Raw genomic sequence first — 22,937 nt, 5'->3', positions numbered from 1 at the left:
GTCATGTCAGGCAAAAGCCTCTCTACCATGCCTTTCTCATGAAGCAGAGAGCAGAGGTCTGGGTGGCCATACTTAAGGGAAGCCACTTTGTGAACACAAGCTCTATTTGAGTCTGGGCAAGGTGCTTGCTCAACACGCTTGGGCCTCAATTTTCTACATCTGCATAGTAAGAGTCCAACCAAGTAAGAAAGCCCCGCATTTCCCCAAAGCCAACACATGAAGGCTGATTTCATCCCATATTCCCATCTTGGAACTAAACGAGAAAGCCACACCCCATTTAGTCCCCCCAAACCCAACTATCCTAGAGGTGGTCTTTGCCACAGGCTAAGGGCCTTATGTTCAATGGCAAGTTCTGATGCGGTGGCACTGTTTTCATTCATAATGCCAACTTTTTAAAAAATTCTATGTCTTTTACATCATGTTAATTATGCCAACTTTTACACTTCCATTCTGAAGTTTGGTTTTTTACTTCATCTATGTCTGTTTAATGTCTACGTGAGGCAGGGCTGATTGTCTAAGATGTGGTGTTAAGGAGTTTCCCTTTTGAAGCGACTTAAGGGAGTTGGCTGAGAACCAGTGTGAGATAAGCAAGGGAGAAACCAGCAGAGTGACCTGGTCAGCACGGAGTGGTCATCTAAAAGCTGAGGGAACTGTTCGCATTAAATCTGGGAGTCCATGATAGTGTCCAGTCTCACTAGTGGACTATCAGTCATGTTTTCGATGGCCTGGAAGGCAGGCATGCTGTGTCTCCATCCATTTCTCTGCCTGCCAACTCTGATCCAGGCATGCTGCTCACACGAGTCTCTGTGGAGGAAGCTAGGAAAGAGGGGGCAGAGCCCTCTGGGCAGTGTGATGGGCAGATAAATTCCATAGAGTCTTTAGCTTGGCTCTCAAATGGACTCAAATACTCCCATGACTTTAATGAAAAGCCATTTCAGAAGGTCCCATCCGATGATGGACCATTGAATTTAATGGACAGCCGCCTCGACAGACTCGCAGATAAAGAAGCATTGGGCTTTTAAACACGTGATAGAGGGGCTAGAATTCCCACCTGAGCCATTGGACTTTAGGCAGAATGTGTCTTGAAATAAAAAGCCACTGATGCATACTTCCCAATCTATCTCCGTACAGTGTCACCAAGACAGGACTTGATAGAAGAGCCGAGAGTGAGTCAGATAAAAAGCTTTAAGCCCACGACTAACTATCCATCACTCAGTGAGTTCCTAGTGCTGCTAGGGCAGTTTGTGGCTTACTTTGCTCAACTTACAGCTTTCAATTTTGTGATAAGGGGAGAACAAAATGAGATTAATAGATGACCAAAAGGAAGTGTTTGCACACCTCCCTTAGCTGAGCATCTTCTGGAAAACCCAAGTCATACAGTTCTTAGCGTCCACAAAGGCTGTTCCTAAAGGGAGGCTTTATAACATGCTGGGCAGCGTCTGTTTCTAACTCCACCCTGATCTACCTGTACAGCACTAAATGTATCTTTCTGGAAGCATCTAATACTTGTGTGCAAAGGGGTCCCCAGGCAGACAAAGCTGGTGAGGCTCTCCATAGATGTTGCCAAATAGCCTTGGCTTCAGCTCCTGGAATAGCCAGAGTTTGCACCTCTCCCTCTCCCTCTCCCTCCCTCCCCTTCTCCCCTTCCATCTCTCTCTCTCTCTCTCTCTCTCTCTCTCTCTCTCTCTCTCTCTCTCTCTCTCTCTCTCTCTCTCTCTCTGTATACATTCTAGAACAGCCAGACAATTGGCCATGTCGCTTCCATCTTCAGCTGTCCTTTGGGATTTGTGGGACAACCATGCCACATGCCCTGGAACATTTTCCCAGTGCTGGACTTAAGGATGCGAATCTGGGGCAAAGGTGTGACCGCTTTTAAGATTCCTGTGCTCAAGGAGCAATTAAATTGAATACATTAAAGAATGTTCACAGCATTCTTCTGTGGAAATATAGCCATCCCCTTCCATAAACACATATGATGAACTTCCTTCTTGAACTCAGAGACCAGTTTATTGACACATGCCCCTTTTATGGCTCAGTTTCTTATATCTCCCAGGGAAATGCTAGACTGAGATTTTATTTTGTTTGTTTTTGCAAAGATATAAGCAAAGCCGTGTTTCTCGGTTTCATACAAACAACTTCACCACTCATAAAACATTATGTAACTATTCAACTGCTGTAAGAGATCTGCACACAGTTTTAGAGCTAGTTTTGAAATATATTTTATTAAATATATTAAATTTTAGAATAAGTCACATGTCGGTTACTATGCCACCTGCTGGACTGTTACTCGGTTATTTTTCTTAGTGTTTTCCAGACTCTTCAGTGACAGAGAAAAATCTTTACAGTTTAAAGGAAGGACCATAGGATGAAGGGTACATACATGTTCAAGGACGTTTTAACTTCGCAAAACTACCCACACCCATGGGAAAAAAGTGGGCTCTAAATGTATAAAATATCAAGAGCGGTTAGGTTATCTGTGCATGGTGGGGTTCTAGGTAGATTCATTGTCCCTTTAAAAAGACTTTATAGTCTGATTCTTTGTATTAAATCTGAATTATTCTTATAAATAGCAATAAATAGAAACCAAATATTAATTAGTTATGAAAAGATAATCTAACCCACTCAGAGCTGTTTTCTTAGTCCCTCCTTCCACCTAGTGAACCTTCTGAAGCTCAAAGGCCCTCGGATACAGTTTTGAGGGTTGGACCACTGTGGTCTTCTTCCGTCGCTATAAATCAGAAATTGTTCCAGAGGCAGATGACTCCTGGCATGTCAAGTGGTAGGATAGGAGGACTCAGCCTGCTGGTCTCTGCCTGCCCAGATCTCAGATTTTAAGTGAGCTTTATGCTCATTTTTTTTTTTTTACATGTACATGAGTTCTGAGGGCCAAGCTCAGGTCCTCATGCTTGGAAGGGAGACACTTTACCCACTCTCTCCAGATTTCACACCATGGTAATTTAAAAAAGCATGGAGACACCAATGGCAGTCATAGCTAAGATGTAGCATCAGATCAAATCGTGGTAAGAACATGGACTGTGCCATCCACCTTTATACCAACACTTTATATGCTATGGAATTAGTAAGTGGATAGCTGATATCATCCTGGATGTGATCTTTCTCTTTACTTTTACTTTAAGAATTACATTTATTCATTTTATGAATGAGTGCTTTGTCTGCATGCATAGATGTGGGCCACATGCGTGGTGGATGCCTTCAGAGACCAGAAGAGGGTACTGGATTCCATGGAACTGGGGTTATAGATGGTTGTGAAACATTATGTGGGTGCTGGGAAACAAAACAGGGGCTCTCAAGAGCAACAGGTACTCTTAATTGCTGAGCCATCTCTCCAGCTTTACGTTTTTTAGATGGACAAAAATTGCATATGTATGTGTATATATAGTTCATAGCATTCTTTGAAATATGTGTTCATCGTGGAGTGAACTGGCTAACTAAAGCTGACTAGTGTATCTATTACCTTATACTTGTGTCTATCTGTGGTCAGAACCCTTAGTGTCCACTCTCAAGTATACCAAACATTAACTGTAGTCAGCTTGCATCCTCTGACCACTATCATCCAAACCCATGATTCCCGTTCCCGTGGCTACATTGTCTGTCTTACTGTGGAATGTTCCTTGGAATTTTCTTGTCTAAAACGTGCTTTTGAATCAGCTCCCTTTAAAATAGTCACCAAACAGTGGTCTACCGGAAGACGCCACCAGAGGGTGCCACATCACTTAAGGAGGCATCACTGAGTCTCCCAGTGGATTCACAAAGATTTTTTTTTTTTTTTTTTTCAATTTTAATCAGAGTATCAGTACCAGGTCCAGGCTGGAGAAAAAAAAAAGTCCAGTGGATCTTAACTGCGACATCCCGCAGATATCTGTGTAAACAGCCTTTCACGTTCTCTTTGGACTTCAATCATTCCACTTTTTAGTTTGTGTGTTTATAATTAGTTTCGTGTGTTTAAGTCAGTTGGGAATGCCCAATTTAGAATACTTAACAGATTTGAAACCCCTGGCTTGCTCTGAAAGTGGCCATAGACACATGTTCACTTGCTAACAAGTCTGGGAAGCTTTTCAGTCTATCTACAGACAAGTAGCCCTTATTGGAAGTTTCTACTTTCATATTGGCTTTTAGTTCTTGGACAATGGCCTTCAATTCCCAACCCATAGACTCACCCACAGTAGGTAGAGATGCTCTGGGGCTATTTGTAGATACTTCTATAGCTCCCCATTTCCCAGGCTATTGAGAGACAAGGCAATGGGTGAGTGTGGGTGACAGATGCATGCAAGCTGGATGGGTTCTGCTCCTCCGGAGCTTAGCCACAGGCTGGCTGTCACTGAGGCCCTCTGGGTGACAGTATAGAGGCGACAGCCGAGCTCAGGGATTTCTGCAGCTGCAAGGTCCTGCTCCAGCCCTTGTCCTGAGGGGCTGTGTGGGTGTGCAGAACAGCAAGCTAGAGGCCGGGAGTCCTCACACTGCCTCTTCTCTCAGAGCACACTATTGAGCAAAGCATGGAGGCCAGAAGATCTGGCCCAAGTCTGTCCAGTTTGTGGGGTGTGTGTGATATAGTCATAACAATCAAAGTCTGTGTGTTATTTTCTTCATTCTTCCAGGTAATCCTTTGAGGTAGGCAGAGTGGGATGTGTGTGTGTGTGTGTCCGTGTGTGTGTCCCTGCCCAATGCAGAAGTGCTTGGAGGCCAGAGGTTGATGTCAGATGTTTTCCTTAATCACCGTTCTACCTTATTTTTGAGACAGGGTCTAGTCACCGAATTTGGAGCTCATCCCTCTCCCCCCCCCCTTTCTGTTCTGCTGTCTGTCCAGCCACCCCTGGGATCTACAACCCTCTCTGCCTCCTAGCACTGGGATTACAGGAGCATACCACCACGCCTGGCTTTTTAGGTGGGTGCCAGAGATCTGAACTCAGTCCTCAGACCTGTGCAGGAAGCACCTCGCTCACCAAGCTCTCTCTCCTGCCTCTGGTTTCTGTTTCTGTTCCAGTTTTAGAAACGAATAGCACAAGTGCATGATATCCAAGGTTCCTTCTGAATGGGAGGTTCCTCCTGGTCTAGGAACAGGCTCTTCCTAAATGGGATTTGCCAGATGATAGGACAATGAGGGTGGCTGGTGAGAGCTGGGCAAAGGCTTGATGATATCTACTCTTGGTGGATGGTAATACTCTCTGTACCTACAGTCGGCCAGGGAGACGGCGAGGGACAGGTGATTACAGGGTTGGGAGGATACTGACCTTGACAACGAGGGTCACTGATGAATTCTGAGCAAGTCAAGGTTTTGGTCAACACTGGGGATGCTGAAAGCTTTAGTCAGCAAAGTTAGGGGTGGTGAGAGAACAGAGAGAAGTCAGGGTGAGGGTGGTATCTCATGGGCCTTCTAGCACCCTCTAGAAGGATGCTGAGATGGTGGTGATGGAGTAGGAACACAGGTGGGGACTTCACCAGCGGGGAGGTAAAGACACAACGGCCACATATCTCTTGTAAGTAGCCTTGATACTGGCCTTTCAGGGGGATTTAGGTTGTAGGCATTGACTAGGAAGAACCTAGAGAGAACCATTGGTTGTAAAGGTTCAATTTTTGCTACTGTGGGAATACATTCTGAAGTCTTTTTAACCCACAAGGGGGCAGGACAGGATCTGTCCTTTGCTGATTTATGTTATGGATGTCTTAATTTTAAATGTTATATCTTGGACTTAAGGAAAGTCCCTAACTCTTGGCACATGTTAAGGCACAAAGGCAGCTATAGCCGGGCAGTGGTGGCGCACGCCTTTAATCCCAGCACTCGGGAGGCAGAGCCAGGCGGATCTCTGTGAGTTCGAGGCCAGCCTGGTCTCCAAAGGGAGTTCCAGGAAAGGCGCAAAGCTACACAGAGAAACCCTGTCTCGAAAAACAAAACAAAACAAAACAAAACAAACAACAACAACAACAACAACAACAACAAAAATCCAAAAAAACAAAGGCAGCTATTGAGGAGGCTAATAAAGGAATCTCAATACCACCACCAACTGCACCTCTCCCCACCCTTTCTAAGTTCAGCTACCCCAGCCCTATGCTGGAAAAGACCCAGGGCCATGCATGCATGGGAACTGTGTAGCAGCTTTCTGAACGCAAAGGATGATGCTGGAGGCACCGCCAGATGACATAAGGGGAGACTGAGGCAATTTCTCTCTCTGGAAAATCCCGTCTGTAGCTCTCTTCTTTAAAACACAAATTATTTACCCGTGTGTGTGTGTGCACTCGCGTGAACACAAGTGTGCCTCAGAGCACCCACAGGGGAATCAGAGAACAACTAACAGGAGTCAGTTTTTTTCCTTGACTGTAAGAGTTTTAGGGATGGAGCTCAAGTGGTCAGGTTTGGAGGCGAGCAACTTTACCAGCTGAGCCATTTTGTCACCCCTTCTGTATATACTGTTGTTTTTGGGGGTGGGTGGGTGCCCAATGCAGGGTACCACACTCTCAAGTGTGTGGTACCTCAAGAGTGTGGTATCTCACTCCACCCCTCTCCCTGCCACGACTTTGGCCCTAAGTTTTTTTTTCTAATGCATATGTACACTGAGCCCAAGGAATGTACCAACCAATTTGAGACTCAAATATCTTCAGTGTCTGCCAGGTTTGACCTCTGCTGGCCCCTCTCCTGCATCCATCCTAAGGCCAGGGTTTTGTGGCTGACCAATGTTTTAGGTGGAGACAGCTTGTTCAGGTAAGGAGGCTCAGTTGGGCCAATTTACCATAGGAAGAGTTGAAAGGAACCTGAGAATTCCAATTAGGCTGTAACTAATGAGCTGGAAACTTTGGGGAAATCACTGTGGGCAATGAGGGGAGAGTGATCATCTTTGTTTTAATTAGCACAGGAAAAAGTTGTGGTCCAGCTGGTAGCCTGGAGAAGAAATGTCAGGAGGGAGGAAGTGTCTGTATGCATCCAAAGGGGGACTCCGGGAAAGTGGGGGACAGGGGTTGCTGAACAAACCTGGATTCCTTCCCCTTAAAGGGGAGAAAAAAGGAAAACCACAAATGTAGAAAAGCAAGCCTGAATGCAGAGTACCCAGCATCCTGTTGCTCTTCCCACAGGAATCTAAAAAGCAGGGAAGAGACCCTTTAAGGAATCCCATAGTCCATTCCATCAGGTTCCAAACCAATAGGCAGATTGCTGTCATTCTTGTCTGCTCTCTAGAGCAGCCCGGCGCTGCTTAATAAGGAAACGGGGTGTGTGTGTTGGGGGGAACAAAAACAAAAACCCAACAAAAACCCACCTGCTGCTGCCAGAGGTCACAGACCACCAACAGACTTCTAGATGGCCTTGTCTGTCAGTCACGCACACTGGGGCACCTAGGAGACGGAAGAGCGAACTATGTCAGCAGGTGTACCTATCTTGGCTAGGGTCTTCCTCAGTCTCCAAGCCTGAGGATCATGGGTCAATAAGCCCATGGAATCGAGTTGACAGACGGCTACTCCTCTCCTTCCCGTTAGGGGCTCCTTTGGGAAAACCGGCCTACCGGGGGGGGGGGGGGGACCTGGTGGCTTCCCCCTTGGGGTACCCCGCTGAACCCTTGGGGTACCCCGCTGAACCTAGTCGGGGGGCGCAACGCATACTAAGTCCTGCACCTGGGCTGGGGGCGCTATACGCCGTGTTCTGGAAGGTGGGGGGACGCGTTACCGGCCACCTCCAAATAATGGCCTGCCGCCCCTACTCAGCCCCAAGCCGTGGCGAGTCAGCCCGGTAAGCCTCCTCCCCTCCCGCTTCGGGCGGCTTGAGCCCGCGCCCGCTCCAGTTGCTGCAGCTGCCACTGCTGGCGGCTGCGGGGAGCGCGGGGCGCGCGCCGAAGAGGCTCCGGCTGCGAGAACGGGGACGAGGAGGAGCCGGAGGAGGAAAGGAGGAAGAAGCGAGCAGAGGCCGAGGAGGCTCCGGGTCCTGGAGACCCGGCCAGAGGGGGTCCTGCAGAGCACGGGCTAGGGGGCAGCGGAGGCAGGGCAGCCGGCCGCAGTCAACCTGCGGCGGCCCGGCGAGCACAGGAGGCGGCGATCCAGGAGCTGAGCGCAGCCCGGGGGAGGAAGGGTGGCGCGGGCACGCCCGGGCGGGAGGGCGAGGATTCTCCGATCCTAACGAGCTGTCGCCTCATCACCCGAGAGCGGCGCGGGGACGGGCGGGGGACCCCGGGCCCGGGCGCAGCGCACACGCGTGGCGTACGCCAGGCGGGCCGGGCGGCGCCGAGGGCAGCCGGGATCGCGCGCACGGAGCTCGGGGAGGCACAGACCCCGGGCGCGGGCGGCCCGCGGCGCCCCCTGGGCTCTCGGTGCTCCGCGCAGCCCCGGGGGCGATCGGGGCCCGGGTCCGGGAGTGGGAGCCACCCGCGCTCATCCCCTCCCCCCCCGGGCGGGCCGGCGGCCCGGGGGAGGGCGGGCGGCGGCGCTTGGCTGTATATATCTCCGCGCACCCCGCCAGGTCGCGCACAGCGCCCCGAGCCCAGGCGCCTCCCCGCCCCCCTCCCCGCGCTCCGCGGCGGCGGCGGCAGCAGTAGCAGCAACATGGCTGTTGATGGGTGTTCGGGGTGGCGCTGGCGGCGGGAGGAGCTCCCCCGAGCCCCTGCGCCGGCCGCCCGTTGCTAGCTATGGCAAACGGTGGCGGCGGCGGCGGCGGCAGCAGCGGCGGCGGCGGCGGCGGCGGCGGCGGAGGCAGCGGTCTTAGAATGAGCAGCAATATCCACGCGAACCATCTCAGCCTAGACGCGTCCTCCTCCTCTTCCTCCTCCTCCTCTTCTTCTTCTTCCTCCTCCTCTTCCTCCTCGTCCTCGGTCCACGAGCCCAAGATGGATGCGCTCATCATCCCGGTGACCATGGAGGTGCCGTGCGACAGCCGGGGCCAACGCATGTGGTGGGCTTTCCTGGCCTCCTCCATGGTGACTTTCTTCGGGGGCCTCTTCATCATCTTGCTCTGGCGGACGCTCAAGTACCTGTGGACCGTTTGCTGCCACTGCGGGGGCAAGACGAAGGTAACGCGCGCCCCGGGCGCCCGCCCCCTGCGCCAGCCCCTCCGTTTCTCGGCGTCCCCTGCAGCCCACCTCTTTGCTCCGCACCGCGTCTTGCCTCCTTCCGTCCCTGCCTGCCTTGTCCCCGCCGTCTGCCCTTCCCTCCCCTCTCCCTGCGCTCTCGGATTGGGGCAACGATCTGTGCGCCAGCGGTGAGGAGTTGACCCCAGCCGGTGCGCTCCGGGATGCAGACCCCCGCTTTAGTTTCCTGTTTATTATAGGATTGTTGGTGGCTGCGGACCGGCCGGGGTGGGGGCACATGTGCCTCTTGGGTATGGTGGTGCGGAGTGAGGAGAAGCAACCTCGCGGGGACAGAGGAAGTGGCAGACCATGGGTGCGTGCCCGGCACCACTCACGGGCCGCGGCTAGGCTCCTCACGGTGGGCGAGTGGGGACAGATCAGCTCAGACTTTAGGAGCTTGTTGGGGAGATGAGTTCATGGGGTCCCAAAGAAGGGAAGGTCCTTTGAGCAAGGAAGAAAATCTCTTGCATTTGGTAATTCTGAGGGAGCAATGTGGCTGGAGAAAGTGGGGGCATAGGGGTCAATAGAAAGTTGGGAAGACCCATCCCAGAATGGGGCTCAACCCACGGAGAGTCACTTTCTGAATGTAGCATGGTTGCAAGTCTGATGTCAACGCCCACTCCATCCTTTGCATTTTCTTTGTGGAACATTCCCCTACCCCAAGTACTTTTGTCGCCTCTGCACTCCTCTTTCAGGCCACCCACTTTGGGTCCCCGCAAATGCGGCCAGCGGCTTCAAGCTGTAGCACGAGGGCTGCTCGGCTCAGACTCTGAGGCTGCGGCTTCTCTCAGTCCCTTCTTGGCATTTGATGTGGCTGGAAGTCGCCTTAAGCTATTCCCGGCAGAGACGCCCACCGGCACCAGGACTCACATCTTAGATGTATGGTTGCTAGGCTGACTCCTAGGCTGTGGCCATATCCCTAGAGGTGTCCCTGCCCACCACCTAGCACTGGCTGGAGGTGGGGGGCCGGGAGTGGGCAGTGTTTGAGAGACAACTACAGAATGAATAAAAGAAAGAACTGAAAAAAAAAAAAAAAAAGGAGCTGAACTGGGTGCCTTCTTTTTGAATCATTCTCATCCAAGGGGACTTCACAGCACCCACATTTTTGGAGGGAGGAGATATCTGGGGGGAATTGTGCAAGGCAGACACTCATCTTGGCCCTCCAATGTTCACACCTGCTCCAGGAAAGTTAATCCCGGGACCCCCCTCAGACTTCACAGGACCCAGCAACTTGTAGCAGGCTGCTGGCTGCTGTGGAGAGGAGTTAGGGTAGGGGACCGGCTGACTGAAACCCAAGGGCAACCGAAGCACTCTGTGTCATTAATCATACATCACTGTAGGTGCTGGCCTCAGCTGTGTTTTGTGGCAGCACATTTGTGTTTTGGAAAATACTGGTGTGTTGGAATAAGGGAGGAAAAAGGAAAACCGCCCTTCCTTGCTTTCTCTTCCTATCGCTCTGAAAGCCTCGAACGGTGGCTAGCTGGCTTTGTTTGAAGCCACCTTCTTGGTGATGGAGGTCCCCTCTTTCTTTTCAAGGAGAAAGATCGCTGGCCTTCCAGAGAAGCCTTCAGATTAAGCAGAGTTCCTACAGCCAGACCCAGAGTTGCCTTCTGCCTGATCGGACTTTACACAGCCGGATCATAGAATCTTCATCCCTCCCTCCCTCTCCGACTCCGGCCCATCCCGAGAGTTTCTCCTCCCCCTCCCATACAGAGATCTGGCAACTCTTTTAGTGGGGGAAGGTAGCTCACAGTTACATGCCCTTCAATTATTTTCTAGATGGAAGTGATTCAGGTTGGCTTTTTAAAAACTCCCTTCTGTTTTTCAGAAAGTGAGCCATTTTGAGTATAACGAAAACTTTCATCAGCTTGAGATTTGAAATGCAGCTTCCACATCTCTTTACTCTAGGGTTATTCAGAGCTAGTATAGTGCCTGTCATGAAATGCTTCTTGGAGAGAGTTTATATAAAGAATCTCTTTCCTAAATAATGACCAGCGTAGCTTCTGTCTATTTTCTAAAAAGAAAAAAAAAAAAGGCTTTGTGCAAGGATAATTAAAAAATAATCAATATCTATTTGTTTACATATTTTTTAGTCCCAAGACCAACTGAGTGCACATAGTTGAGAGTTTCTATACAGAATCAACCTGGAATGGGAAATAATTGTGGTTTATTAGAAAGATTGAAGGCCAAGACAGAATAGCATCAAGCTATTTTTGATATCATGAGTTCTTTTCGAATCATGCCCAGATCTCTCAATACCCGCCTCTTGATTTGTTCAATTAAATTGTGTGTACTCAACTCACTGTATCTAACAATGGTAAGTGAGCATCTTAGAAGCTTTTCATTCTACCTTTTGGGCTCTGCATTCTGTTTGCAATCATATTTTCCCCTCTTTGCTTTCCAAGTATTTGGTCGTTTTTGTCAAGACGTGGTGCGGAATAAAGAATTCAGCTCAAGTTCAGAACATTTGTACTGTTAGTCTCCCCAAGCAAATCTCGGATGCTTTCCCATAGAAAACTTCTATTTGCCCTGAGGCCTGTTTGTCCACCCCCACCCTCATCCAGATCCAGGCTGGTTTTCTAGGATCTAGAGCTCTGGGGAAGATGTCTTCTCAAGGCACCCGAAGTTCCCAGGGAGTCATGCTTCAGCAGGAGCTTGGAATCCTATGCATTTGTTCTCTGGGTCGGCACCATGGTTTTTTGTTGAAAGGAACCCGAGACTGTGGACATACATCTTGGGGCCTCTGATCTTTTGCACCTTTGGCCTCCAAATAGCATATAGCTAATGGCTTTATCATTAAAAAAAATAGATTGTAGACCTTTGGGTGTGTGTGTGTGTGGCGGGGGGAGTAAGGAAGAACATTTATGCTGGTTGTGGTAGCACATTCCTGTAACTCCAGTAATCGAGGACAGAGGCAGGAAGATCATGAGTTTTAAGTCAGCTTGGACTGCGTAGCCATTTCCTGTCTCAAACAGCCAAAGAGTGAAACAATACCAGTAAACCTCACCACATCCCACCCCTGTTTGGGAGGGGGACACAGTCTTGCCAGTGCTGTTCTTTTTCTGAGCTTTCTCATGGTATTGCTTCCCTCCAGCACCCCAGGTTTCATCAGTGTGTACTGGTCATTTGGCCATGACATCTTGAAGTTCAATCCAGTCCTAGATTGTAGTGAGCAAGAGAACTATTCAGGCAGCCTAGATAAGCCATTGAACTTCTCCGATCCCTGTGAAATTGGAGGGTTGAAACCCAGGAATTCTAATCAGCGCCCTGCTTTTGGGTCCCACACAGGAGGATGGGAGGAGCAAGGCACTGTGGGGGAAAGATCTTAGTTCAGTGGGCTCTGCCGTTCTCCAGATCCTTTTGAAATTCGGCTGCCAACCACTGTGTTCTCTTGACTTGTTCATCGTCTAGCATGTGGTCTACTTCTCTTTAAGTGTCTGGAGAAACAAGCCACTTGTGGATGGGTTTCTGATTTGCTGCGGGACCTGAGTATGGCCAGGCATAGGCTCACTGATAATCTCAGTCAGGGCTATCATCCCCATAGCAGCTTGGGCTTGGTCAAGGGTGGTCCGCATGCTGTGAATTACTGAGGTGTTGTCTCTATGGCTGTGTCTGAGAAAACAACTCATTTTTCTCCTACAAGCTCGTGACTAATATAAATATCAGATCCCATTATGGCTTGGTAATTACCCAGGGTCTGAGCCGGTGCATTCAATCAGGACTGCGGCTTCAGTACCCTGGAACTCTTGAGTCCAGATTGGCCCCGGTCCTTGGTTTCCTCTTGTCCTGGCAACTGCCAGCACCAATGACCTTCATATATGCTTTTGTGGTCAGATCACTTGGGGTGGCCAGGGAGAAGTTCTCAGGCCCCAGTCATGGGGGGCCTGACCTGGCCTTGTCCAGACAGCTTGTTCTCATTGCTTATTTAAAAACAAACAAACAAACAAACATTTATTTTGTTTTATGTGTATGTGCCTGAGTGTATGTATGTACATCAGGTGCCTGTAGGAGCCTGTGGAGGTTAGAAGAGGTGTCAGATCCTCTGAGACTGGACATTCAGATGATTGTGAGCCACTGTGGTGGTGGTGGTGGTGCTGGAAACCAAACCTGGCTCCTTCTACAAGAGCAATAAGTGCTCTTAACTATTGAGCCATCTTTTTAGCCCCACTGCTGTTTGTTTGTTTATTTATTTATTTATTTATTTATATTTATTTATTTATTTATTTATTTATTTGTGATGGCTATTTTAGACTCTACAGTTAATAGACCAAGAATAATGGGTGCCACTCACACCCAGGAGGGTGTCTTTGGCTGACATTAAGGTCCGGCCTTATTTCCTGATTGGCCAGAGGAGCCCATTGGCACTTTGTAGAATTCCTATAATTCGTGCCCAATGAACACCAGGTACTAGCAGGTCTCTTGGAAGTGGGAGTTGCCACAGCTCCACCAAGTGAGAAGCTGTTTTCTCTGACACTGAAGGATAGCTGCAGAAGGGCACAGACTCCAACAGACAGAATTTTGGAGCCAAACGAGCCTCCTCCAGGCCTGAGAGTATGAGCCGAATAACCTGTCCAAAGTCACACTGAGATCGGGGCTCCTGGCTTTGGATTACTAAAAGTTGGGGCGATTGGGGTCTGGTAGCTGAAGAAGGGTCTGTGGAGGATGCCTGGACAGTACAGTTGTGTTGTTGATGGAGGGGGTATTGTGGTAAGCCTTGATGGTACTGGTGTCTCAGAGGTGGAGGGGCTGGCAGAAGGAAACATTGTAACAGTCAGCTGGAGATGTAGCTGTTCAACAGTACGTCCTTGAAGAGGGACAGATTCCATCCATAGTAGCCCAGGTCAGAGCTCCCAGACTTATCCCCTCCTAAACCCCGGATGCTGTGATCTCCTAGCCAGGATGCTGTGTACCCAGACCAGCTTTTCCTTGGCAGCCACTACGGCAGGATTTCCCAAAGTGTGTTCTGGCCCTTGCCCTTGAAGTTACCTTGGGAGAGACTGGTCGTGAGGGCCCTGGCCGGGTCTCTCCTTGGAGGATGTCATCACAGGCTCGCAGAGGTCCTGCCGGGACAGAGCTTGCCCTTGCTTCGAGCAGCCTTCACCAGGTTTCTCTTCTGCTGTGTAGTGACCAAGAGTCAGCCTATGACCTTGGCAAGGACTTTAGTGCCACGTGCCTCAGTTTCCTCACATCGCATTGAGACTCGTAATAGAGCATAGTCCCGTGGTTCTTTCACTAGCCTCACCGCACAGTGTTCTGAGAAGATGTGGGTCCATGCTTTCCTCGCAAGCCTTGGTCTGCTGTTGCTGCTTCTGGAGGAAGGGACACCCTGCTATTTGGCCTGAGAAGGGAGGCCAGCTCCCCCTCCCCCCTTTTTTTTTGCCTTGCCACTGTGCTCTTTGGGCTGAGATATTCAATAAGTGCCTTCCAGAGGGAGTGCTTGCTTTGGAGGCTTGCTTGCTTACTCTGCCTCCCACCCCCGCCTTTCTCTCTGTCTCTCTCTGTCTCTGTCTCTCTTTGACACAATCAAGATGGCATTGGATTACAATGCCAGGGCCTCCTCAAAGTGGGTAGCAGGGGTTCCCTGGCCCTCAGTGGCAATGGCTGTGCTAATCTGTGACTCTCAACAGCCAACAGTGCCTTCTCGGGACTTCAGAGCTGTGGAGCCTCTAGAGAAACTCCTTTTCAGTCTGTGGGAAAGGGTTGTGTTTGTGCCATGACACCATAGCCCTGGGACATCACAGAGAACTCTGAGACTTGTGGAGAAATCTTTGAGGGTCAGGTAAGGCCGGTCTCCTGCAGAACCTCTGAAATTCCGTTGCTGTGGACAGCAGGGGCAGACCAACAGTGGCTCTTTCTTCCAGATGCCTCAAGTCCGTGTGTTCTTCTTGGCTTTGGGATCAGTGGGAAGGAAATTCAGGGTCCCACCCTCATAGGCTTAGCTTTGTGGGAAGAAGGCCTGAGGAATGTCTGTCTGAAAGGGCCGGAGGAGGGGATCTTCAACTTTCATGTGTACACCGATCACCCGGAGGGCTGCTGAAACGGTCTAACACAGAAGGCCCAGGGAGTGGCCTGGGTGGCTGCATTTCTGTAAGAGGCAGGCATTGCTGATGCTCTGCAGAGCCCAATGTGAGTGAATGGCAAGGGCCTCTGGGCCATCCATCTCTGAAGATGGGCTTATCATGGAATATGGACATTCCTATCTCTCCTATGACATGAAGGGGCCAGAATGGACAAGAAGAGGAAGGTTTGCTGATGCCAGACAGCCAGGGTGAGAGAACTAGGTGAGATACATAGGGTGGAGGGTGAGGCTGCTGCCAGGCTGTTAAAGCTGTCTCTTGGGGTGTCTTCTCCCAAAGAGCCCACAGGCACTGTGGCTTTGGGGCTGGCTTGTGGTAGCCAGAGTGGCATTCAGCAGTTTATAGGGTGTGGCCTGCTAGTTACCAGCCAATGTGTGGGTTCCTCCTCTTGCCAGTTGGTCACCCTGTGAGGGGTGTGGCTTCCCAAAGTCCAGGGCAGCGAGTTAGCCAAACCACCATCTTGCAAAATTAAAGGCCCCTGCATGGCGTGGGATGGTCCAGGAGGCCAGCTGTGGGCTATTCCTTCTGGAAGGGTGGAAGTCACTGATTTTCCACAGGGACCGGGATGGACCTTACCAAGTGGGACAAAGGCTTCAATTTTAAAGGGCTCTGACAGGGGAGGGAGTGCCGTCTTCCTTTGAACCTCTCCAGCATCCCCGCAGACAACGGTGAAAGCAGCTCTCTTTCTCGACATTGCAAGGGTTTTCACAGCTCCTACTGTCGGGGACTGTCCCTGAGATGCGCTTTTTATGTTGTTCCGTTGTTAAAGGAGGGGGACCCCGAAAGAGCTTTACTCAGGTCTCTGGAAGCCACATGAAGAAAGGCCCTGCACTTGGAGGCCCTCAAATCTGGCTAACCTTAGGGCTGTTGGCTTTGCCTTTATCGCAGCGTTATTTACTGTGTTGGAAACTGAGCTGGGCGCCAGGGGAAAAATAATGAGGACGGGTTCTGACCTCTGGCCCATTCGGACTTAGAGCTATCAGAGTGAGCTGAGCTAAAACCAGGTCCCGCCTCCTGGCAGGTGGATACCTGTGAGTGACCCCTGAGCGGTCTGCAGCTTCCTTGAGGGCGGGAATGGAGTTATTTAAAAAGAAACACAGACACTTAGGGTGGTGAGGACTATGGTGGGTGCAGATACATCTCTCTCTCTCTCTCTCTCTCTCTCTCTCTCTCTCTCTCTCTCTCTCTCTCTCTCTGTGTGTGTGTGTGTGTGTGTGTGTGTGTGTGTGTGTCGGGTGCAATCTTGGGTGTCATTCCTTAGTCACTTTTCTTTCAAAATCTTATTTGTTGTTGTGTGTGCCTGCTGTGGCACATATGTGGAGGTCAAAGGAGTCCGTTTTCTGTCTCCCTTTGTGTGGGTTCCGGGCATGACCCTCAGGTTGTCAAGCTTTGCTCAGCAAACACTTGCAGATGAGACGTCTCATCAGCCCCACCTTGTTTCTATTGGGACAGTCTCTCTCACTGGTCAGTCTGAATTCACCACAGAGTCTAGGCTGGGTGGCCAGTTAGCCCTAGTGATCATATCTCACCCTCTCAGCAGTGGGGTCACGAGCGCACACAAGCCTAGCTTTTTATGTGGGTCCTAGGGATCACACCCAGGGTGCGTTGAGGACCTCATGGGTGCGTGGCAAACACTTTACTGACTGAGCTGTCCTCTCAGTCCCTCCTACTTTTTTTTTTGGTGTCATTTATCAGATATTCTTGAGAAGCTGAGAGGAAGACATGGGCTTGATTTGGTGACAAGCTTTGGTGATGAAATTAAGAGTTGCTTGACTCATTCTAGGTTTTAATTATTCCCATCACCGTGGTGTCTTGACTAGTGGGTGACAGAGACTGAGTTCTCTTGGGGGCAGTCGTGTGTGAGGGGGCTGAGTTGGGTGAGGGGCAGAAGGACAGTTTCAGGAGAATGCTCTCGTTCAGATGGAATTTGCATTGTGTTTGGCATTATTTGGTAATTGTCTTTGGGACATTATGTCTAATTGCCAATTTGGAAATGTAATTGGCACTCTAGGGCCAGAACGGATATGCTTAACGTCCTCAAGCCGAGCCTGGGAGTCATCTTTCTGTACGATCTCATTACCTGTGTGACTAATGCTTCTGTACGTGGCCAAAGTTGAAGTTATTTAAAACATCTCATTTACTCCCTACTTTCTTTTTTGTTTTTGCAGCGGTGGGAATAGAACCTATGGCCTCAGGCATGCTAGGCAAGTGCTCTACTACTTGAGCTATGCTCTTAACTTTCCTTCCCTTGTGTGTGTGTGTGTGTGTGTGTGTGTGTGTGTATGTGTTTTCTTTTCTGAGACAGTCTCACTATGTAGCCCAGGTTGGCCATGAGTTCATGATCCTCCTGCCTCTGCTTCCTGAGTCCTGACATCACAGGTGTATGCCCCTAATCCTGAGCTCCCTTTCTTTCTTCATGCTTGTTCATTGGCCTTCCTATCGAGTTTTCTTGGGGACCCAGATCCAGTGGACTCTGAACAAACAGGGACTTGACTTAAGACATTTAGGGGCAAGTGTAGCTACAGCTCAGGGTGATGGGAGTTTTGGGGTGTCCCTGAGTGCTACAGCTCTCCTGCTCCCCCAGTAGAGAGGGCTGGTGTGCTCATCATCTCCCGAGGCTGCCACTGCCCACCTTATAATGGATCTAGCAAGAATTTTCTAGTCTCTCTTTGCTTGTGATCCATGTCTGGGACACCCAGAACAAGTCCCAAGTAGTAGATTTCAGACCCTGAGTGCATACCTGGATGACGGAGAGTTGGGTAGTATATGGATATTGCCCATACTGTGGGGATGTCACATGACCTTACCTAGGCTGCTTCCATGCGGGCAACTTGTCCTCTCTGGCTCCTTGTCCCCGCTCCTCCTGAGATAGTGAGGCTCCCTGCTTTGCCGTCCTTAACGTTTGGAAGTGGCTGATTTCCAATCTGCCTGATGATTCTGCCTTTGGAGATCTGTTTAGTCTTGTTGCAAGCTGTTGGTGGGTTTTTGTTTTTGTTTTTGTTTTTTCCTTCATGGGCCCTAAAGTCACTTTCCTTTATTTTTATTTTTTATCTTTTAATAGATGGAGTCTCACGTAGCCCCTTCTGGTCCCTAACACTATGTAGCTAAGGATGACCTCAAACTTGTGATTTGCTTGCCTCTATCATCTCAGATCTGGAATTACAGACTGTCCCACATGCCGGATTCATGAAGTGCTTAGGCTTGAACCCAGGGTTTTGTGCATGCTGGGTAAGTGCTCTACCAACTGAGCTCCATCTCCAGTCCCAAAGCCATTCCTATATCAATGAATGGCTCATGCCTGTCACTGTTAAAGGTTTGGTTTTCCAAGGTTGGGTTTCCTTTGTAACTTAGCCTTGGACTTAGCCAAAGGCTGAAGTGATTTTGGGGTGATGCCAGGAATCCAGATGCAGGGTGTGAATCTTTTGCTAAGAAGCTGGGCTGGGCTCTGCTTTCCAGGCATTGGTTCTTGGAGCCCAAAGGAGAGAGAAGAGATACTGATCACGAGGCTCTTTGGGCCTCACTTGAGTAGAGCTACCCTTCAGAACCAACTATTGTCCCATTCCCACCCAGCTTCTTATTTCTCCACTTCTTTTGGGCTTCTATCTATTGCTGCCCCCGCAAAGAAACATGGGAAGAACTACAAATCCTCGTGTTAAGTGAAATAAGCTAGGCTCACAAAGAGGACTACCTCATATTCTCTCTCATGTGTGGAATTTAGATTTAAAGTGTGTGTGTGTGTGTGTGTGTGTGTGTGTGTGTGTGTGTGTGTGTGTAAATGGGATTATGAGAGGGAAAGAAGATGTCCATGGAAAGAAATAAGGTGTAACAAGAGAGGGTAGTAGATATATGCAGTAAAAGCAGAAGGAGGAAGTATTTAGAGGGAGAGAGGGGACCAGCGAGGGTGGAGAATAGGGAAGGCTACTGAGGATGGGCAAATGCAAATTAAAGTATAATGGAATATATGTAGGAAAATAATGTCACGTGAAACCCGTTTCTTTGTATACTAACTAAAAATTAATTTTAAAGACGTGCTAGAAAAAGAGAGAAGAAGGAAACAAACAAACAAATCCATAAGCAGACAGGAGAGGGTTGGGTGTGTGGAGGGTACTGAGAACGATGACATTTCTCCTCAGGGAGCTGGAGGCGGACTCCACTGGTAACTGGGAGCGTTGGTTTCCAGCCTCTTTGCTTTGGTCTTATTTGAATATGTCAGGCTATCTCACCGCCAAGGAGTAGAGCAGACCAGTAGAAAGACCACTGGGCGCAGTGATTTCGTCTCTGCAACACTGCAGGTTTTCACAGATGTTTTGTTTAATTAACAACTGGGTCCTGTGGTCCCTGTGGCCTGACATTGAGAGTGATAGGCTTTATGGGTTTGTTTTTGTACCAGTTATCCTAGACTGTAAGAACAGGGCTTCTCTTTTGGGACCATTGCTGCAGTGATTTTTTTTTTTTGTAAAGATTTATTTCATTTTCAAATTAAGTGTCTCTGTGTGGGTATGTTCATGTTGATGTGGGTATCTTCAGTGGCCAGAAGAGGGCATTGCATTGTCTGGAGCTAGAGTAACAAGCAATTGTCAGTCACCTGAGTGCTGGGAAATATACTTGGGTCCTCTGGAAGAGTAGCAAGTGCTCTTAACTTCCCACAATTCTCTAGACATTGTGGCGTCCATCATTTTTCACTTTCTCTTTCTGAGGCTTTGGGAACACCGACCAGGAGAAAAACGCCGGCCCTCCAGGGATATTCAGCAGACGAGGGTGCCAGGGGCTGGGGGAAAGATTTGGAAGTGACAGGGCATACCCAACAGCTGGGGTTTGATGGTCACCATGGGCCAGCGGTGGCACTTCCTTCCCAGTGCCTAGAGAAGCGGTGTCAGTGGCCCGTGACTTACAGGCACTACTCACGTGAATTTTGGCAGCTACAGTGGAGCGCAGGTGATGGATTCTTAAGGAGTGCAGGAGTGATGTCTCTAACCAAACCCACAGGAGGACACAATGGCTTGCCTCGCTCTTAAAAAAGAAATCCATTTCTTATGTTCATCTGCAACCTATTTTCCTCATAAGATTTATTTTTTGACTTCAGTGTTTTACATTTTTGTCCTTAATCCTGAGTACTGTATGTTCATTGTAGAAAATGTAGGCCAGACAGAGGCATTTTTAAAAAAAGGACACTTCACACCCACTGGGATAAATTCTGTAAAAAAAAATATCCAGAAAGATCACACATGTTGGAGAGGCTGTAGAGAAGCTGGAACCCCTGGAAGCTATTATGGAAGGTTTTTACAAGATTAAAAATTAACTATCATGATCCACTGTTTCCATTTCTGGTTCTGTGAGCCATAACTTAAGAACAAGGGCCTGAATGATCTGCGTGCTCACGTTGAGAGCTGGATTACCCATAATAGCCCAAAGTGACAACCACCCAGAATCTACTAGAAGATGAAAGGAGAAATCAAATGCAGCATGGCCACCCACTGGGCTGTTGTCCGGCTGTAAGAGGGAAGGGCTTGCCTCGTGTGGTGGACCTCCAGCATGTTGAGCTAGGTGAAAGATGGGACTCAGGTCCTATGAGGCACCTAGGATAGCCACATTCCTGAAGCATACTAGTGGCTCCTCAGTATAGGGCGGCCAATCAGTCATTTAAGGGGCATAGCATTTCAGTTTTGCATGTGAAAACATTTTGAAGATAGTTACACACCAATGTGAGTATGTTGGTCACCACTAAACTGCACACAAACCAAGAAGGTAGACCTTAAAATTTATTTTATTATTTTATGTATGGGTATTTTGCCTGCACGTATGTTTCTGTGGCACATTCATGCATCGCCTCTGGAGGCCAGAGAGGGCGTTGGATCTCCCTGGAACTGAAGTTACAGACAGTTGTGACCCGCCACATGGGTGCCGGGAATCGAACCTGGATCCTCTGGAAGAGAAGCCAGTGCTCTTAACTGCTGAGCCATCCCTCCAGCCCCAAGAAGGTCAAACAATGTTATGTTTATTTTTAATAATTATTTTTGTAATCCCAACATTTGGTAGGCTATGGCAAGAGGATCTTGATTTCAAGGCTAGTCTGGGCTGAGAGACAATGTCAAAACAGGGCCTGGGAATGTAAATCAGTGGGAGAGCACTTGCCTAATGTGCAGAGGTCCTTAGTTTGATCCCAGCACTGAAAACACACACACACACACACACACACACACACACACACACACACACACACACACTTTTTTTTAAACAAAGAAAAACAAAAGTCCCTCCACATCATGCTTTCCTCTGGAGATGGCCAATATTGTCTGTCATCTGTCTACTTCCTTGCCTCCCCTTTCACTATTAGCCCATTTAGCCATAGGCTGTAACAGGCTTTCTTTTGGGCCACCGATCAGCTCCCAAATCATGACCTGGAGACTTATTATTAGTCACGAATGTTCGACCTTAGCTTATGCTCGTTTCTTGCTAGCTCTTATAACTTAATGTTTCTCTCCATTTACATTTTGCCTCAGGGCTTTTTACCTTTCTTTTATTCTGTATGTCCTACTCTGTCTGTCTATCTGGCCAGTGTCGGGCTTCTGGCCCCTGGTGTCTCCCTCTCTTTCTCCCTTGTTCTCTCATCTCTCAAGCCTAGATTCCTCCTCCTATTTATTCTCTCTGCCCCACAGCCCCGCCTGTCCCTTTACTCCCAAGCTGTTGGCTGTTCAGCTTTTTATTAGATCAATCAGGTGCCATAGGCAGGTAAAGCAACACATCTTTACATGGCTAAACTAATGCAGCATAAACATATGTAGCGCTTCTTTGCCGAGTTAGTAATGTCCCACAACAATAGGCCGTTCACATTCTTCCTGTGGGCATTCAGGCCCTTGAGATGCCTCTGGTTGGGTAGGATCCACACTACCAGCTGCAGAATGAGTACAGCCAGCGACCTTCTTTCTGCCCAGAGTCTGTGTGACTGGTGTTTGCGCTTTAGTACATTTTTGTAGTGGTGGCATTCAGCTCAGGGCCTTGTGCTAGCCAGGCAAGTCCTTTACCAGTGAGTGGCATCTCCAGCCCACCTCTGCTCTTAGAGGAGAGTTAAGGGCTCTTAAGAGTTTGACTTTAACACATGATGTAGGGCAGCTACAGTATCTCAGACAAGGCATGTAAATTGTTCTTGATTTAATGATTTTTTTTTTTTTTTGTATAAAAGCCACTTCTTAAGTCAGTTTCAAAGCTATCATTTTTACCTTTGAAGAATTCCATTACTTGAGGCAGTGGATGCAGAGCGTGGATTTTGCTCTACTAAATATCATAAAAGTGGACTTTGATTGACATGTTCTCAAAACTTTAATGCTGACTTTGATAAGGGAGATGTACTTGAGAATTCCAACGTGAGGTAGTATTGGAAAGATGGCTCAGAGACTAAAAGCATGCACTGCTATAGAAGAGAACCGAGTTTTGTTTCTAGCACCCAAATCTTGCAACTACCTGTCGCTCCAGCTCCAGGGGACCCGAGACTCCGGGTTCTGTGGGCATCCGCACTTAAGTGCAGATACCCACACTGTTTCCCCCCACCTAGACACCCATACATCATTAAAATATAAACCTTAAAAATTCTAATCAGAGGACATCGGAAATAACATCACACCTCCCCTCCATTTAGAAAAAAATTCAGATCTGGGGGAGAGGGGAGATGTGGGGGCTGGGCTGGGAGAAGTGGAGGGATCAGAGGCTACATTCAGGATATATTGTATGAGAGAAGAAGAAACAAAAAGGAAAAAAGAAAAAAACATTCAGAGTTAAGTTTTTGTGACTCTGCTATTACTTCTGA

General features: G+C 48.9%; 1 protein-coding gene across 4 annotated transcripts in view; it reads left to right on the top strand.

The window, feature by feature from the left end:
- Positions 1-8,621: 8,621 nt before the first annotated feature.
- Positions 8,622-22,937, top strand: part of Kcnma1 (potassium calcium-activated channel subfamily M alpha 1) — a 715,240-nt gene continuing 700,924 nt past the window's right edge. For all 4 annotated transcript variants that reach the window (XM_059273863.1, XM_059273862.1, XM_059273861.1 and 1 more), the window contains exon 1: positions 8,622-9,002. In XM_059273863.1, the coding sequence (XP_059129846.1) occupies positions 8,622-9,002 (381 nt within the window). The remainder of the gene's footprint in view (positions 9,003-22,937) is intronic.

This window comes from Peromyscus eremicus, chromosome 9 (genome assembly GCF_949786415.1).
Source record: "Peromyscus eremicus chromosome 9, PerEre_H2_v1, whole genome shotgun sequence".
NCBI lineage: Eukaryota > Metazoa > Chordata > Mammalia > Rodentia > Cricetidae > Peromyscus > Peromyscus eremicus.
Note: the sequence above shows the minus strand (reverse complement) of the source record. Positions and strands in the feature narration are given on the sequence as shown.